Source organism: Neoarius graeffei, chromosome 7 (genome assembly GCF_027579695.1).
Source record: "Neoarius graeffei isolate fNeoGra1 chromosome 7, fNeoGra1.pri, whole genome shotgun sequence".
NCBI classification, from domain to species: Eukaryota; Metazoa; Chordata; class Actinopteri; order Siluriformes; family Ariidae; genus Neoarius; species Neoarius graeffei.
This window is the reverse complement of record NC_083575.1, coordinates 43156385-43176514: the sequence shown is the minus strand read 5'-3', so window position 1 is coordinate 43176514 and position 20130 is coordinate 43156385. Positions and strand designations below refer to the sequence as shown.

General features: G+C 43.5%; 1 protein-coding gene across 1 annotated transcript; it reads left to right on the top strand.

Moving 5' to 3' along the window:
* Positions 1-1996: 1996 nt before the first annotated feature.
* LOC132888855 (kyphoscoliosis peptidase-like) lies at positions 1997-9060 on the top strand. The gene is given in 8 exon segments (XM_060924950.1): positions 1997-2371; positions 4594-4636; positions 4833-4950; positions 5268-5352; positions 5355-5464; positions 5632-5837; positions 7833-8846; positions 8849-9060. Coding segments are annotated over 8 exon segments (2163 nt in total).
* Positions 9061-20130: the final 11070 nt, after the last annotated feature.

Below are 20130 nucleotides of genomic sequence, written 5' to 3'. Positions count from 1 at the left end.
GTGTTCGCTCACCTTCTCCTAGCACTCACTACAAACAAGCTACACATTCCCAGCGTCACCATAGATCCCCCACACGGCATGTTCACTTCTCAACAGACACAAGTGATCAGGGAAACTACTAGGAGCTGCCATGATGGACCTCATGGTGGCTTCTCTCTCACCAATGGTCCATACTAAGACACATAGCCCTGAGGGAACTTCCCCTACACCATTTATTCAACTCGCCATATCAGCTATGGAGTTACATGCTTTAGTAGACACAGGCTCTGGCCTTTCTCTAATTTCAGATGACTGCCGTAGATCCATACCAGCTTTAGCCACTCAGCCCATTTGTAAATCATTTACCTTGGCCTCTTCTGTCACTGGACACTTTTTAGACATTTTAGGCACAATCTCTGCCCCTGTACATATAGGTGATGTCACATTGGCCCATGTCTTTCATGTTGTCCGCACAGCTAGACATCCAGTCATTTTGGGATGGGACTTCCTCACCAAACATCATGTGACAGTGAACCTAAGCCAGGCATCCCTACTACTTTACAACAGTGAAGTGCCCCTTTCACAACCTCATTCCCTTATCCCCGTTCAGGTTGCATCGGTAACTACCTCTGCTGTATCTCCCACTGTGAATTTGGCTGTTCCTAGAACATTGACCTCAATCCAAAATGGAAAGGGTGCCATCAGAGTTGTTAATCCCACTCAGGATCCAATTCTTCTTGATGGTGGGTGCCCCTTAGGCCAGGTTTTTGCAGTAATTGGTCGCCCACATGACGAATACGCCATAGTATCCTCAATCACAGTTAGTGAAAAGCCAGATTGCCCAACACCGCTTGTGTCTTTGGATGATACCTGTTTATCCTCAGAAGAGCGGTCAGAACTTCAGCAACTCATAAAAGAGTTTGCAGACATATTTAGTACTCACACTCATGACTATGGCCAGACTACTCTAGTCACACATGACATTAATACTGGCGATGCCGCACCGATTAAATTACACCCATATAGAGCATCCCCAGCAACCCAGGCTATCTTGCAACAGGAAGTGTCAAAGCTTTTGGAGCATGGGGTGATTGAAGAATCCTGTAGCCCATGGTCAGCGCCCGTAGTACTAGTCTGGAAAAAAGATGGAACCCACCGGTTTTGTGTGGACTTCCACCGCCTAAATGCAGTTACAATTAAGGATTCACATCCTCTTCCTCGGGTTGACGACACATTGGATAGACTGACAGGAGCTAACATTTTTAGCACAATTGACTTGACAGCTGGGTATTGGCAAATCCCTCTTAATCCTGCAGACAAAGAGAAAACGGCCTTCTCTACAGGTGCTGGCTTATACCAGTTCTGCATGATGTCAATGGGCCTTTCCAATGCCCCTCCTAGTTTTCAACGCTTGATGGAGCTTGTCCTTCGTGGCTTACATTGGAGCATTTGCTTAATTTATTTAGATGACATCATAGTCTATAGCAAGAACTTCACACAACATGTTCAGCACCTAAAAGAGGTTTTCCAACGTTTTCGTTCTGCAGGCCTGAAACTAAAGCCTTCTAAATGTCACCTTGCCCGTGCTTCAGTCACATTCCTTGGTCATCGGGTCTCCAGCAATGGAGTTGAGCCTGACCCTACTAACACAGAGAAGGTTTCTAATTGGCCAGTTCTACAATCAGCCACTCAAGTCAGAGCATCCCTGGGCTTGTGTTCCTATTATAGGCGCTTCATCCAAGATTTTGCACATATTGCTGATCCCTTACACCGTCTTACACACAAAGGAGTGCCATTCATTTGGTCGGCTGAAGCTGAGGAGGCGTTTTCAATACTGAAGCAGGCCTTAACATCACCACCAATCATGGCTTTTCCAAATCTTTTAGCACCTTTTCTTCTCTACACAGATGCGTCACTCCATGCCATTGGCTCTGTCTTGTCACAGTGGCTTAATGGTAAAGAACATGTAATTGCATAAGCCAGTCATCTGCTGTCAGCATCAGAGAGAAAATGGTCTATGTTCGACCGTGAGTTGTGGGCCATTGTTTGGGCTGTGCATCATTTTCGCCATTATCTCGCAGCTCACCCTTTCACCATTATTATTGACCACAAACCCTTGGTAGGCCTCAAGAAGTTGCCATTAGACCAGGATCCCACTGGACAGAGAGCCTGCTGGTCAGTGGAGCTAGACCTCTATGACTGGTGCATAGTCCACCACAATGGTGCCAAACATCTCAATGCTGATGCTATGTCTTGCTGCCCACCTTTTGAGCTCACTGAGAGTCATAGTCCTACTCAGCTCACCAATACACTGCCTTCAGATAAAGCTACACAGACAGTTAACATTGCTGTACCATCAGGCACTGTCTGGAGCTGCATGCCCATTAATCAGGTGCAAATACAAACTGAGTGGAACATTGCAGAACAACAACAGGCAGACCCAGACCTTGCCATGGTTTTTTCTTGGGTTACAACAGGCAGACGACCACCATTGTGGAAGTTATGCAGGGCCTCTCCCTACCTTAGGAAAATGTGGTCCCAGTTCAATCGTCTTGCCGTGGCCAGTGGACCATTGGTCAGAAGTTCACTCTCCCCTCCTGGAATAGAGGAAGTAGTGATTCCTACATCTCTTATTCCTGAAATACTGCATCACGTCCATGGTCATCCAGGTGCTGGTCACTATGGCTTTGCCAAGTCATTAGACAAGGCACAATGTAAATTCTATTGGCCATATATGTCTGCTGACATCTCCAAACACTGTGCTCAATGTCTACCATGTCAGTCACGGCGTTCCCCTGTGCCTCGCCCTCAGGCACCACTAGTGTCTATCGCTCTGGACCACCCATTCCAAATTGTCGCTGTGGACATAACAAAATGCCCATGTCAACCAAAGGTTACCGTTATGTTTTGGTCATGATAGACTTGTACACAAAGTTTGTCAATCTCTACCCTTTAAGAGACCAAACAGCTGTCTCTGTGGCACACTGCATTTTTTAGCAGTACGTACCACAGCATGGGGTTCCTGAATCACTGCATTCAGATCAAGGCAGACAGTTTGAATCAGATCTTGTAAAGCAGCTTTGCACTCTCTTGTCCATCCATAAGCTTCGCATTTCACCTTACCATGCACAGTGTGATGGAGCAGTGGAGTGTTATAATCGCACACTAAAAAAAGAGCTCGCCAAATACCTTCTGAAGGTTGGACAAGAATGGGATGACCATTTACCCCAGATTGCACTGGCTTATAATACAACTACACACACAAGTACAGGGTTCACACCTTTCTTTTTAGTCCATGGCCGTGAAGCTCGAATTCCACTGGATAGTTTGCTCACATTTGAAACCCACCACACTCTAGCCACAGGAGGAACCCCTGCTGCATATGCTCACCATCTATGCTAGTGCCTTTCTAGTGCTTACAAGTCAGCCACGGCTTTTAGAGGCAAAGCTCAGGAGTGACAACGTCATTACTATAACTGCCACCTGAAATACACCCCATATCAGGCAGGGGATCTGATTTTAGTGGATGATCCAGCCCACCAGCGCAACAAAATAGTCCCATGCTGGATTGGCCCATACCAAGTCATATAGCCTCTGGCCCCTTCTGATAGCTCCCCACCTGTCACCTTTTTAGTGCGTGATCTTTCCCGCCCTAGTGCGAAACCCAAAGTTATCCATTACAACCGCACCAAACCACTCATTAGTGATCCCTCACAGCCCCTACAGCACATCACACCATCCAACAAACACCAGGCACCTCTGACCACCCTCTCTGGGTTTCTGCCATGTCCTAGTTTGCCAGCCACACCAACATTTCCCCAACATCCCCATATACGTCCACCTACACCACAACACCCTCAACATGCACCCACTGATGACATGGCCTCTGTTGCTGGACCTTCATCAATGCCCAGTCCTATGCCATCTCCAGATCCCCCCCTCACAACTGAGCACAAGAGTGGCCACTCATTCACTCCCCAGTCGGGCACGCCGGGTGCCCTCTCACCTTCGGGACTTTCAGTTATCATAATGGACACTTGTTTAAACTCTAATGGATACTTGTTTCATGCTTATTGTATTCTTCAAGCATTATTGTGATTTTTTTTCTTCCCCGCTCTCTATCTTACCTTTGGCTGCTCATCTACTCCAATGTTAGACTAGGAATTAGTCTGAGGCTTACCTTCTTTGTGTTTTTTTTTTTTGTTCCTTACCTTAACAGTGCTGTGCTTTTGTGTTGATTCTTTGAAATGAGGACATTTCTTTGGGGGTAGGGGAGTATTATGTAGCACTGGAAATGTCAACTCTTATTTTGAATGCACTACAGCAGCGAATGTGCAAGGACTTTTATCTTGGAAGAGGTTCAGCTGGAAGAGAAGGAGAGGTAGATTCGCATGTATGAGAAGAAGACGGGAGAGTGAGCTTGGAGTGCGTTGGGGTTTTTGTTCAGTAGCCTAGAGCGTGAGCAGCCTCCTTATGTTGTATACTGGAGAAGTAGTTGAATAAACCTTTGGAAGTTCGACATACAACTGACCCCCATGCGATTTCTAGATGCCCCCCACAGAACAAACTTTACAATTGCTTGCAGAATTACACAGGGGGCCAGAAATGAGTTAGAAAAAAATCAGGGTCATATGGGTCTGGCTCTGCCATAATATTGGTAAGTACATACACACACTTTCACTGAAACAGGAAGAGAATCTCAACATTAAGTGAACAGCTGAAACATTTGAGTTGCTTTTTTTTCTTGAATGGAGCAAACAGTGCATGTAGTAAGCACAAGTACTGTAATGTAAAATCATAAAAATGTATGATGCATGGGGCTCCAGGAATATATTGCGTGCTTGTGTGTGCAGAATATGATTTGGATGGGTACCTTAGTCTTTCCCCAAAGCTCTGCACCCCAGAGGAAGTCATTAAGGAGGGCCGAGGAGTATGCAGTGGATTTTCCAGCATCTGTCTGGAGATGTGCAGGTGACAAACACAAAGACTGCTAACATGAAGAATGTTGGGATTGTGATAGTGATGGACAAGCCATCTCAGTGACCACTTCACATTCTCTCATAAATATTCCATACCTTTTTCAGCAACAATGCATACAATGGAGTAATAACATACAGTATAATATTTTAATGCTAATAAAATCATTCAGTGGCCACTCTTGCCCATTCATGGGAGGCTTTGTTCTCTCAATTTCATGTGCATTAGCATTAGAGCAGTGTACCATAAATATTTTGAGCTCACCTGAAGTATAGATTGAGCTGAACTTGTTTTCTCTTTGTGTTCCTTAGGGAAGTTGGTATGCAGTGTGAGGAGGTGAGTGGGTACAGTAAGGGCATTGGGCACTGGCCTGGGCACAGGCTAGCTGATACAGTAAGCCTTCTGACCACATGTGGAATGCTGTGTGGGTGAAGGGGCAGTGGGGGCTTCTGGACTTCTGTTGGGGGGCAGGCACTGTCAACATGGACACCAAATCTTTTGTTAAGAGGTTAGAATTCTGTCAGTATGTGCAATAATCACACCTGTATACAGAATACACAAGCAGATATATGTACAAAGATAAGTGCTAAATACTTACTAACATTGCTATTCATTACTTGTTTAAATATTAGAGAAGACATGGTAAAAAAAAACCCTCTGTGTTATGTCTCTTAGATTTGATGATTTTTACTTCCTGACTGAGCTGAGAGAATTTATAAATTCTCATTTTCCTGATGATGAGAACTGGCAACTGCTGGATACTCCAATCTCTCTGGAACAGTTTGAACTGATACCATTAAAGACTTCAGCATTCTATACGCTGGGGCTGACTCTTCTACAACCCACACAGTACAAAATAACCACAGGTCACACACCCACACGTACAAATATTTTACACAAAATAAATAGTAATAAAGGAATTAATATTTGTTCTCACTGACAATCTCAATAATGCAGAGGAGAATAGAAAAAGATTTGCATGTAGAAAAACAGTCAGTGCATAGACATACAGTACAGACTGAGTTAATATCTGGTTCCTTAGAACATTCTCCGTAACTGTGGAACCATACATCAGAGAGGCCTGAAATAACATTCTTCTTGTGTTTGTGAAGTTATTGTGTGCATTAAAGATTAAAGGGTCTCAGGGGAAAGAGGACCAAAATGTTATTGTTACTAAAATTTCCTGAAACAGTGCCAGAATACCTTCTGCACACAGCAAAGGATACAAATATATAAAACACTGAAAGGAAAATGCAAAAGTGAAAACAAACAACTCCCTTACCACCAACATAGTTTCCATACAAATATTGTAAGAAATGCTATGAGTGGAGGACAATTCATCCCACCCTAATCTTAATTGTATATTTTATTATTATTATTATTATTATTAATCCCAGCTGACTACGGACGAAAGGCGGGGTACACCCTGGACAAGTCGCCAGGTCATCACAGGGCTGACACATAGACACAGACAACCATTCACACTCACATTCACACCTACGGTCAATTTAGAGCCACCAATTAGACTAACCTGCACGTCTTTGGACTGTGGGGGAAACGGGAGCACCCGGAGGAAACCCACGCGGACACGGGGAAAGCATGCAGACTCCACACAGAAAGGCCCTCGTCGGCCGCTGGGCTCGAACCCAGGACCTTCTTGCTGTGAGGAGACAGTGCTAACCACTACACCACCGTGCCGCCCCCTATTATCTCATCTCATCTCATTATCTCTAGCCGCTTTATCCTTCTACAGGGTTGCAGGCAAGCTGGAGCCTATCCCAGCTGACTACGGGCGAAAGGCGGGGTACACCCTGGACAAGTCGCCAGGTCATCACAGGGCTGACACATAGACACAGACAACCATTCACACTCACATTCACACCTACGGTCAATTTAGAGCCACCAATTAGACTAACCTGCACGTCTTTGGACTGTGGGGGAAACGGGAGCACCCGGAGGAAACCCACGCGGACACGGGGAAAGCATGCAAACTCCACACAGAAAGGCCCTCGTCGGCCGTTGGGCTCGAACCCAGGACCTTCTTGCTGTGAGGAGACAGTGCTAACCACTACACCACCGTGCCGCCCCCTATTATTATTAGTAGTAGTCTTGGTTTAGGCAACTCCTTCCAAAACTGAGATCATCTAGTTTGAACACTGAACCTGACTAAGAAGCTTTTAACATTTTGTAAAATCTTTTTGTGTGTCCCACAGACGATGGGGAGACAACTGCGTCTGTGAGCTCATGCAGACGGTTGACCTTTGCCTACAAGCTCAGGCAGCAGGACCCGGAGACAGGAGCTGCAGGACAGAAGTGCCCCTTTTCCACCAAAGCAGTTCCAGGGCTGGTTCGGGGCCAGTGCTTAGTTTGGAACCGGGTTTTCTGTTTCCACTGACAAAGAACTGGCTCTGGGGCCAGAAAAAACGGTTCCAGGCTAGCACCAACTCTCTGCTGGGCCAGAGGAAAGAACCACTTACGTCAGCGGGGGGGCGGAGTTGTTAAGACCGACAACAATAACAAGACCGCGAAAGATTGCCATTTTTAAGCGACGAGAAGCAGCAGCTGTACAAACGCGAAGTCATCCATTATTATTATTGTTGTTGTTGTTGTTGCTGATGCTTCTTCCGCATTGTTTTTGCTTCGATATTCGCGCCAAGGTTTATGCAAACGTAGCGACGTAACTGACGTATACAGTGACGTAATGACGTATACAATGATGTAACTGACGTATACAGCAATGTAATGACGTGTCTTCTCTTAGCAGCACGAGCGATGGAAAAGCAAGCTGGTTCTCAGCTGGCTCGCAAGTTGAACGAGTTGTGAACCAGCACCAGCACTGGCTCCGAACCAGCCCTGGAACTGATTTGGTGGAAAAGGGGTAAATGAGGTCAACGGCTCATGTGGTTTGCTGTCAGTGACACAGCAGGGCATGAGTCTTCGTCTGCTGCCACCAGAGCCAGGAGCCTATGAGCTGAAGCTGTTTGCGCAACCAGAAGATGACACTGGCACTCTGCTCTGGGTCTGTACTCTGGAGCTGGAGCGTCTAGCTATCCAGCAGAGCCAGCCGCTGCCTGCTAACCCCTATCTGAGTTGGGGCTTAGGGTACAATGCAGAAGTGCATCGGGTGAAGGGCTGCAGTGTGTCAAACCAAGACCCTTTGGAGGTTTGTGAGAGAGGAGAGTGTGAGGTGGTGCTACACACCTCACGCCCCTTGATGATGGTGTGTGAACTCATACACCCTGAACTTGACTTTGCTCTGGCTAAACCCTGCCTGGCATTGCAAATAGCAGCAGAGCAACTAGTATGCAACGTGCTATGCCCATACAAAGGCTATTACCGTCTTTCTGTGTTTGTGCATGATTATGATGATGGAAGTGGTTCCTTTCAGAATGTAGGGAATTTCTTGCTGCGATGCAGAGGCTTAGCAGTGAATCAGAACATGCTATACCCCCCTGATCTTAGTCATTGGTGTGGACCAGGAATGCGCACTCAAGCAGCCAGACTGTCTCACTTCAGCCACACAGGAGCATTAGTGAATTTGCCTCAGGGTTGTTGTAATATTACTTTCCACTGCACCTCATCACAACTGCAAATACACGCAGTCCTCAGTGCAGAGTCATATCAGAAGAACAAAGAAAAATTGAATTAGGCCATCTTTCCACTGTCACGACACGTTTTGCTCACGTTCACAGACAGCAAAGTGACAGTGAGCGTGTGTGTACCGCATCCTGGAGTCTATCGCTTGGGTTTGTATGGACGCACACCCCCTCAGCAAGACTACGCACCACTGTGTGACACATGTGGAGAACCATTCCCATGCGTGTATTCAGCGTGGGGGAAAGGGTGCGTGCTGCTGGAACCACATGGAGGTGTGCTGGCTCCACAGAGCTGGTGCGTTTCCGTGTGCAGGTGCCAGCAGCACGGAGAGTGAGCGTGTTAGCAGAGGAGCGAGTAGATTTAAAAATGAATAAGAGCAGGGTGTGGGAGGGCAAGGCCTTTACAGGGAACCTCCCTCAAATTAAACTGACTGCAGCCACTTCGGACACCAGCAACATGGCTGTGCTCATGACCTTTGATGTCCTCAACCTGGAGAGCAAACTGTGATGGGGGGAGAGAGACAGACAAAGTATGTGTGTAAATGTGTGCATGTCTAGTGCATGGCTTGTTTATGGCAAGAAAGTTGCTTGTAATTAGGGCCCGAGCACCGTACGGTGCGAAGACCCTATTGCTTTTCGAAGGATTCTTCTTCTTCTTATTATTATTATTATTCTGCCGCGTTTGGCCTTATTTGAGGCATTTCCCATGCACGAAAACTCATGAAATTTGATACACACATCAGTCATCGCTACTCAGCCACAGACTTTTGGCCTCGGGCATGGCCCAGGGACTTCATAGCGCCCCTTTTTCCATTTCCCATTGAAATGAATAGGTAGAACTTTGGAATGATGATGTCATAAGGCCATTTGGAGTGAAATTACACATGGTCATTTTTAATGTACTCCTCCTAGACGGTTCATCAAATTCATGCCAAACTTGGCAAACATGATGCCAAGATATTGCTGAAGTTGAATTGCTAAGGGATTTTTGATATGTTGTAATATGTTGAAATATTATAACATATAATATGCCAAGATATTGCTGAATGTTGAACTTGATATCTTGTAATATGATTCTGATTCTGATACTCTTTAGCCGTTATGGGCCTGTCTGGTATAGCGCCACCAACTGGCCAAGGAAAGAATAGGGTTTTGATATGTGTGTTTTGACACATGATGAATTTTAACATGCTCCTCCTAGACGGTTCATGAGATTCATGTAAAATTTGTTATGTGATACCAAGATGTGGCTGATATTAAATTGTGAAGGGATTTTTGATATCTTCTAATATGTTGAAATGGCCTTATGATTTTAATATCTTGCCACATAAACAGGAAACGTGTCAGAAAGCCACAGTGTATTGACTGTATGGTCGGACACTTCTTACTTCAATAGATATTATGGTTATTATGATAACCTGATGCCCAATGGGCCTGCCTGTTATAGCACCACCACCTGGCCAAGCAGGAAATGTGCCAGAAATTGGCAATGCCTTAACTGATTGATCTGACACTTTACAAAATATTGTGTATTATGATTGTGATGATATTCACATGTGTAATTCAGATGCCTAGCACAGCGCCACCATCTGGCCAAGCAGGAAATGGGGAAAAATGTTCAATTCATTGATGTATTGATCTGAAAGTTTACAAAATATTGGATATCATGAGTCTGATGATATAACATATACAATTCTGTGCACACTCATACACACACAGTCATATGCATATTTATGCATACACACACACTCTCTCACAAGTATGCACTCACATGCACACGCAACATCTATGAGCACACTCTCACACACACTTTTTCTTTCTCTCTCTCTCTCTCTCTCTCTCTCACTCTGACACACACACACACACACACACACACAATAATAGCGGAGCTCCAGCGGAGCACCATACCTCTGTCTACATGTACCACCAGTCATACACACCGCCTAGTGGTCAGTGTTAGTAATTACCACTCATACGTACCGCCTACTGGTCAGTGTTAGTACTCATATACACCGCTTAGTGGCCAGTGTTAGTAATTATCAGTCATACACACCGCCTAGTGGCCAGTGTTAGTAATTACCAGTCATACACACCGCCTAGTGGCCAGTGCTAGCCAGTAAAGAAATAAAACAAAAGAGACTGGCTAGGATATAAGAAAATTCCACAACCCAGAAACAGATGGGAGCTCCGCTTTATAGGCAGTGCCTAAATCTATATATTAGTGACCTGCCATCATTGTGCATTTTGTTGCAGACATATGAAAACTCTGCATGTACACACACACTACAGACACAGGAAAGCTAAGATGACTTAAGATTACAGCGTGAGATAGAGATAAGGAGGAGACACGTATAGTTTTGTACATATATAAATGTACATGTTCACACCACAGAAACACACACACACACACACACACACACACACAGTCTTTGTCTGTCTATCTCTCATCCGTCAAGCAGTCATGGCATTTGCAACATGCACATCACCTTTGAACATTTGATGAAAATATGACGTGACTGTTTTGTTGGGTGGCGGCATGTCCTGGGTTGTGGAACCACACGTGCAAGGGCCCGTCAAGGCCGCTAGCAGCTTTAATTATTATTATTTTTATTTTTTTCTGTCGTGCAAGGCTTTTTTTGAGGCATTTCCCATGCACGAAAACTCATGAAATTTGATACACACATCAGTCATTGTAACCGCTTCTCAGCCACAGATGTTTGGCCCCGGGCATGGCCCAGGGACTTAATAGCACCCCTTTTTCCATTTCCCATTGAAATGAATGGGTAGAACTTTAGAGTTCTACCCAAAGTTCTACCCTTTGGATGATGCCATGCCCAACAGGAAGTGAGGTAATTGGTAGATCAAATACACACACAAACACAAGTACATACATACATACATACATACAGAAGTACAAATATAAACCTAAGCAAAAAAGTTAGAAAGTTGAACCTTAAATATATTGTCAAATGGAAAATGTACACACAATAGCTTCATGTGTACTAAAGTACACTGGCATAACCTTTGCTTTCACACAGTACATGCTGTGTTACACTCAGTCATTGTAACCGTTTCTCAGCCACAGACGTTTGGCCCCGGGCATGGCCCAGGGACTTCATAGCGCCCCTTTTTCCATTTCCCATTGAAATGAATGGGTAGAACTTTGGAGTTCTACCTAAAGTTCTACCCTTTGGATGATGTCATGCCCAACAGGAAGTGAGGTAATTGGGCTTATATGCGTTTGGACACATGGTCATTTATAACGTACTCCTCCTAGACGGTTCATCAGATTCATGCCAAACTTGGCAAACATGATGCCAAGATATTGCTGATGCCAAGGAATTGCGAAGGGATTTTTGATATCCCTTTGGGATTTTTGATATCTGATATAAATGATGGACCCTAAAATGCTTTGCAGAATCATAAAGTCAATCAAGTGTAGGTCATAAAAAGAATATTCTCTGACACCTAATTATTTTTGTTTAGTGGACCAAAAGCTATTGATGATATTGACACGTCTAATTCACATGCCTAGCACAGTATCACCATCGGGCCAAGCAGGAAATGTGCCAAAGATTTTCAATGCTTTGACGGATTGATCTACGACATGCCTGACATAGCGCCACCAACACACACTCATATACATGTAGCACACACACACACACACAGTTGCAATCATATACACACACATGAATACTCACGAGAATGGGTAACATATACAATTCGGTGCACACTCATACACACACTCACAGTCATATGCATATTTATGCATACACACATACACTCTGGGCGGCACGGTGGTGTAGTGGTTAGCGCTGTAGCCTCACAGCAAGAAGGTCCGGGTTCGAGCCCCGTGGGCGGCGAGGGCCTTTCTGTGTGGAGTTTGCATGTTCTCCCCGTGTCCGCGTGGGTTTCCTCCAGGTGCTCCGGTTTCCCCCACAGTCCAAAGACATGCAGGTTAGGTTAACTGGTGACTCTAAATTGACCGTAGGTGTGAATGTGAGTGTGAATGGTTGTCTGTGTCTATGTGTCAGCCCTGTGATGACCTGGCGACTTGTCCAGGGTGTACCCCGCTTTTCGCCCGTAGTCAGCTGGGATAGGCTCCAGCTTGCCTGCGACCGTGTAGAAGGATAAACCGGCTAGAGATAATGAGATGAGACATACACTCTCTCACAAGTATGCACTCACATGCACACGCAACATCTATGAGCACACTCTCACACACACACACACACTTTCTCTCTCTCTCTCCCTCTGACAAACAGACACACACAATAATAGTGACCTGCCATCATTGTGCATTTTGTTGCAGACATATGAAAACTCTGCATGAACACACACACACACACAAACTGCAGACACAGGAAAGCTAAGATGACTTAAGATTACAGCGTGAGATAGAGATAAGGAGGAGACATATGTATAGTTTTGTATATATATAAATGTACATTTTCACACCACAGAAATGCACACACACTTACAGTCTTTGTCTATCTCTCATCCGTCAAGCAGTCATGGCATTTGCAACATGCACATCACCTTTGAACATTTGATGAATGTATGACATGTAACTGTTTTGTTGGGTGGCGGAATGTCCTGGGTTGCAGAACCACACGTGCGAGGGCCCGTCAAGGCCGCTAGTGGCTTTAATTCTTTTTGATTTTTTTTCTGTTAAATTGTTTGTTTTGCACTGGATGTATCTTCTGAAATGGTTAAGAAAGGCAATTTAAGCATTTCCATACATGTCAACCTATACGGAATGTCTGTATTTTATACGGATTTGATTCAATAAACGTAGTATACGGGCATACAAATAAAGTTATACGGATTCTTTAAAAAAACTTCAATATTTATTTAGAGCTATAATCAATTCCCACGATGATAAAAGAGTGCATAACATTTACAAACGTACTGTACACCACAGAAAGCACAAACAGCCAGTAAAGAGTCTTATGAAATCGCGTGTTATCTTGTGGTAGCGAGACTTCGTTCCACTTCTGATCATGCGCACACCGTATTGCGAGAATCCCGCCAACCGGGAAGTAACATTTTGTTTGAAAAGCGTATTTCCACCTGAGCGACTTTCAATAGCGACTGAAAAGATTCTGAATGGGCACTCTGGCAAGATCAACACAGACACTTGCTATGACATGCAGCCTAGTGAGGTATTGGTGCAGAGTGCTAAAAAAAAGCTGTCATGGAGTACAATTCAGAACATTAGAGTGACATTTTGTGGTTTTGTCAAACATTGGAGCTTTGTATTCATTCTGAAGGTTTATTGTTATTAATATTGAATAAAAAGTAACTTGGATATATCATTGTTAATTATCATTCAAATTTTAGGTAAATTATTTTAATTTGCATCTTATAAGGATATTATAAGGGAAATACGGATTTTGGAGGTTGGTTATACAGGTTTGATTGACCAAAGGTTGACATGTATGGCATTTCTTAAATACAGTAAAGTCAAAACACAAGCATTTTAAATGTCTGTTTTTTCAATCCATGTTCTCAGTCGGATCTCTTCTAATGTACTTATGATGGCTGTAAAGGACAATAGACATTTTAAGAGGGTGTGGTACAGCTGTAAAGGGCATGCGAGTCACAAAAGGGCTCTTTGTGTGTTTAGCAGCAATATGATTCAAGGCTAGAGTACACGGCCCACTGATGAACAGCTTTTATATGGCATGCCACTTAAAAAGTGCTAAAAAGAACACAATATACTGAAGTGAACATCTATAATCCCTCAGCTCATTGTCTGAGGTTACCGAGTTTGGTAGATCACATTTTACTACTGAAAAACCTTTACTAAAAATATGCTCGTACCAAGCAAAGAAAAAAACAAATGACAAATGAGCAGCATAGCATATGGAATCATCCCAAATAGTAGGAAATGAGAAAGTCTAACTCTTTCCAAATTGGAGTCGTATCTGGTGTCAGATTGGCCCAAAGCTCTGCAGGGGCCAGAGGGGACACCCTTGTTTATATGCTGCAGTCATAACAAATAGCAGCTCAGTCTGCACTTGGACTGCAGACCCACTCAAAACAAGAAGTCAAAACAATATCTGCTATGTGTGCATTTGTGTGGGTACTGCCTGGAGGAAGAAGTCGTAGTGCTGATGTAAGGTGCCAGTAAGACTGTGTGTTTTGGATCTGTGTGTGAGGAGCTGGTGTAGAGATATCTAGGGAATTGTTGGCATGTGAGTATGGATACATTGAAGGGACTGACAAGTCTGCTTGTCTTTGCAGAAAAAACAACTGCTTGGTATGTGGCCACGATTGGATGGAGACCAAAACCAAGGTTCAGGAAAAAGGATATGTACTATCAGATAAACAAAAAACAAAACATTTCTCTTACAGCCGAGAGAGAGAGATTTTTATTTTTAGATTTTAAAAGATTCTTTATTAGTTTACAAAAGCCCAGCAAAATTCATACAATTAACCTTTTGTGTAAAATAAAATATAAATTAAGAAAGAAAAAAACTACAGGAGATGGCTAAAATGCAAGTTGTCATCAATAACAGTGCCTGCCCACAGCACCACACAGCTTCAAAAGTTTCTAGATTCTGCATAAGTTTATAAAACTGGAAATCAATCAAGATTCTAGCCTTGACAAGAGCAGGAAACAGAACTAATACATCATCTCCAGGTTGATTCTCGATTTTGTTTTTTCTACTGACAGACATTTTTGCTTCACCCAGAATAAAATTCAACAGTTTGCACTCATTTTGTCTTCTTTTCTTATATCTAAATCCAAGGATGAAAGTCTCTGAGGAAAACTCCTCATTAAAACAATTAAACAAGCATCTCAAAATTGTAAACAAAGGCAAGAGCCTTGTACAGTGCAAAAAAGCATGAAAAACAGTTTCCCTCTGAAGACAGAAAGGACAATCTTGACTAACAGCTGGATTTAAGACAGTGACAAAGGCATTAACAGCAACCGCCCCATGAAGGAGCCTCCACTGTAGATCTCCCACTCTTTTAGGCAATGGTGGTTTGTAAAGTGCTCTCCATTCTGGTTTTACCCTTACACTTAACTTTAAAACAGTACGCCAAGGTGTGTCAGCCCTGCACAGTAACATTTCTTATTAAATACTTTTACACAAGCATGATAAAACTGTTTCCCAGTAGAAACACTCAACCCAACTGTGGTTATGCCTGATAAAAGTAGGTTGGCACCCTCATCCAAGATGGGTGAGAGCTCCAGTCCAGGGAAGTCATTATACATATCTGGATGCACCACTCCTGAACAATAGCACCCAAGCAGCATGGATTCATCTACAGTGCAGGTGGTGCGCCACTTATCCAGCAGCTGTTTGGCCACACGAAGAGACTTTAGCCCCATGGAGACAGCAAACTTATTTGCGTTTTGAAAGTCTGACCCTGCCAGGTCTACTACATCCTTCAGTGTGATAATCCTTGACTCAAGACACCTCCTCTGGAGCGAAGGGAAATCAGGTAAGGAAATGTCCATTCTTGCACCACCAATAACAGGTTCTTATAGGAGCCAGTGTAAGGAAGTATGTGCCCCCTGCCTTTGCACATTAAACATGCTCCAAACTTTTAGAAGAGAATGATAAAAAGGAGGTAACCTTGAGCCATCGATCCTATGCGGTGCTGTCAAAAAAAGTGACTCATCAATCCCCAAACTCCCACAAGTTCTTAAAATCGTGCAGCTCAGAAGCTTCCAGGGCACAACTGTGGGCCCAGTAAGAAGTCTTTTCACAAACTGCAACCTAAAGGCAGCAGTTCTGCTTTGGAAATGTATAAGGCCATGCCCCCCCTCATCTTTAGGCAAGAACAAAACAGACTGTGATACCCAATGTAATTTATCCCAAAAAAAGTTCCCAACAACAGATTGCAGTTTATTCAAAAGGTCTGGTGGGGGATCCACACAAGCCAGGCAATGCCAAAAAGATGAGGCCACCAAATTATTTATAATAAGCACACGCCCCCTGTAAGACATTTTCGGTAGCAGCCACTTCCACCTTTCAAGCCGCCCATGAACACTTTCCACTGCACCCTCCCAATTTTTCTTCAGGACTGTGTCATTCCCCAGAAAAACACCCAAATACTTGAAACCATCTTTTTTCCACCCCAGACCATCAGGGAGTCTTGGCACCCCTTCTTCCCACTGGCCAAGCAATAGAGCCTCACTTTTAGACCAGTTAACCCTGGCTGATGAAACTGACCCAAAATCACCAAGTATATTAACAATTACCTCTATATCCCTTTTCCCTCTAACTAGCAGGACTATGTCATCAGCGTAGGCTGATAGACGAACAGGAAGGAAAAAGCCAGGTAATGACACACCACTCAAGGCCCCTCTTAACCTATGTAGGAGAGGCTCTATTGCTAGAGAATACAGCATTCCAGACAAAGAGCAACCCTGTCTTACACCCCTCCCAACTTTGAAGGGAGCACTTAAACCACCATTGACTTTGAGGATGCTCTCCACATCACTCAGTACGTTTACATGCACATCCAAATCGAGCTGCTGTCGGTAATCGAGCAAAGGGTCCCAGCAGGGGTGCCAGAGAAATCCAATCCTACATGCATACTGTGAAATCGAGCTTATTGAGTGAGGTGCATTGTGCACCCGAGCCACAGGTGGCGCTACATGCCCCATCGTGTTGGTACACATCCAGTTGTCGTCATGAAGAAGAGCTATTCAAGAGTATAAACAAAGGGACTACAGGCGGAAATTAGCATGTACTGCTATAACCTGGTACAGACATCTGTCCTTACCACAAGGATAATGTTTAATTTGTACAGTGTCCCTTTTAAAAATAAAATAAACTCTAAGAAGAGTGTTTGTAGTTTGTATGTACGAACAGAAGTGTTCCTAATAAAGTGGGCGGCTAAGGTGAAGTGTCATGCCGACCGAGGCTGTTTTTTTTTTTTTTTTTTCCGACCGAGGCTGTTGTGTTTCCCGCTTGTGGTCTCGTCACTCGTCACTTCCGGAAGGGGCAGTGCTGAAGTAAGTAGCTCGACTCCGTAGCTCGATAGGGTATACATGCACTAAGTAGCTCGGCAAAAATCGCATAATCTAGGTCGTGTAGCTCGATTACGAGAAATCAAGTTCGGTTCAATTTCAGCCTAGCTAAGGTGTTTACATGCCATTTAGAACTTCGATTTCAGACGAGCAACGGCAGAAATTCGATTTTCTCTATGTGCATGTAAACGCACTGACTGTACAAAACCCTGATCTTTTTTACAAAGCCTTCACTAAAACCGAAGGCAAGTAGAACGTCCCATAGATACCTATGCTCCACCCTGTCAAAAGCTTTTTCTTGATCTAGTGAAACCAGCCCCACATCAATTCCAAGAAGTTTGGAAACATGAATAACATCACGAATCAAAGATACAATTATTGAAAATGGATCTACTGGGAACACAATATGTTTGGTCCGGATGGATGACCTGGTCCATTACCTTGGACAGCCTATTGGCCAAGACCTTAGACAGTACCTTATAGTCACTACACAGGAGCAACACAGGTCTCCAATGCCTAATATCAGTAAGATCGCCTTTTTTAGGGAGAAGGGTGAGGACTGCCCTGCGACAGCTCACCGGCAGGTGTCCTCCAGCAAGACTATCGTTGAGCACGGCAAGCAAGTCGTCACCTATCTCCGACCAGAAACACTTATAAAAATCCACAGGAATCAGGGTTTTTTCTAGAAAAATTTAGTATGAGGGCGCTCACCATGGCGAGGGAGCGAAGCGGGGGGGGGGGGGGGAGATGGTGCCGGTTGTCCCCCCCCCCGCCGTGCAAAGCCTTTGAAAAATGCTCCAATGGGACATTCTGAGGCTATCTGAGAGGGAAATTGTAACAAATTGTCTGTCAACATTGAAAAAGAAAGAAGTAAGGCCAAAAAAAAAAAAAATAGTGTTTCCGGTAACATGAAATACTAAAATAAGGTCGGTAGGTAGGAAAGTTTTTTTTTTTCTTAATTTTTTTTTATTTTGTTCGAAAAAATTAACACAAGTAAACATCTTACAAAATAGTATTTTGGCACAGAATCCTTTATACCACACATCATAATAAAATAAGTGTTTTAAATCTTTAAACAAATAAAAAAAAATATCGCGAGAGTTCGAGTTATGATCTACGGAAGCGATATTTCATGATATTTTCATGTAATAACGTGAAAACACCTTATCAAGAAATAACGTGAAAATAACGTCCTAGGCTAGGCTACTTCCATTAAAAGCAGACGGCCTAGCCTAGCCTACTGTAGAACTTGGGTCGAGCAAAAACATGGCTGAATCCTGAATGACTCCTATTTGTATAAATAGGGGACTACATAGGCGGCAAAACGTAGTGTTTTTCCCTGCCATGGAAGTGCACTTGTATACTGAAAAGGAAGCAATTTGCATTACAGCCTTGAATGAGGATTCAAAATGACGGCTCGGCTCAGTTTATGGAGGAGGGCTGATAGAAGTGGCGAAACATTTTACTTTTTATCGTTTCTTTCACAACTTGAATGCGTTGAAACAAAAAATTATGACTAACGCCGCTTACACTAAAATATCGAGGGAAACTTGTAATAGGGCAATTCCATGTAAATGTCAACCTCACCATGCAAAAATAAAGCAACATGTAATACATCAAAACCACTCCCAGAGATATCACCTAGGCCTGTATTTTACAGATGTGAATAAGTTGAACCAATTTGTAACCAACCTAATATGTCACTGTCAGTCTTTCTTTCTTATAATGCAAACCCCAAGCTAAAATCAACTTTGATCATGTACAATTCTATATTATTGCCACAAGCCACAGAAATGTATGCTAAAATCCACAAAACAGCAAAACAATAGCCATCCTAAATATTATTTAAGAACTTTGATAGTTTTAGCTGATATTTAGAGAGTTTTTCAAAGGGTTATGGTGGTTAAATTGCTGACTTTCTAAACATATGCCATGTCTATTTCAGACGCGTCACATCCATAACGGAATTTCGTCACATCCGTAACGCTGACTTTTCCTTCCGAAACTCTGCATGAAATACAAAATATTTTAAACAAAGATTTTTTAATATTCACCTTGGACCCCTCTATCAAATGGATATCTCCATTTCGACATTAGGTTTACAATTTCACAGAGTTTGATAAAAATGTACAGTCACCCAAGAAAAGTGATACTTTTTCTGTCACATCCATAACGCATCTTTTATTGGCATTTTCTGGCATGCCCTAGATGTACTATGGGAATTGTTCTTGTTCTATCACTTCTCCAGTATGGTACAGCCTTAAAATATGCAACACCTGTTTAAATACTGGGAGACAATAAAACATGCACTGGGTCATTTGTTGCCATTTTGAGTTCAAGTGTCACGTCCATAACGCTGGAATTGCTCAATAAAAACTTTACGGTCGGCAATTTCGACGCGGAAATTCTCGATCGGTCGGGTTACCGGAAACACACTTTTTTTTTTATTTGGCCTAATCTTCTTCTGCCCCGGACAGTCTTTGGCTTTCTTCCGTTTCGTGCCGTGGGATGACATCTTTAAATGCCCAAGTGTCAACAAAAACAACTCGCGAACTACTTCTGTCAAAAGCTCCCGCGCCGGTG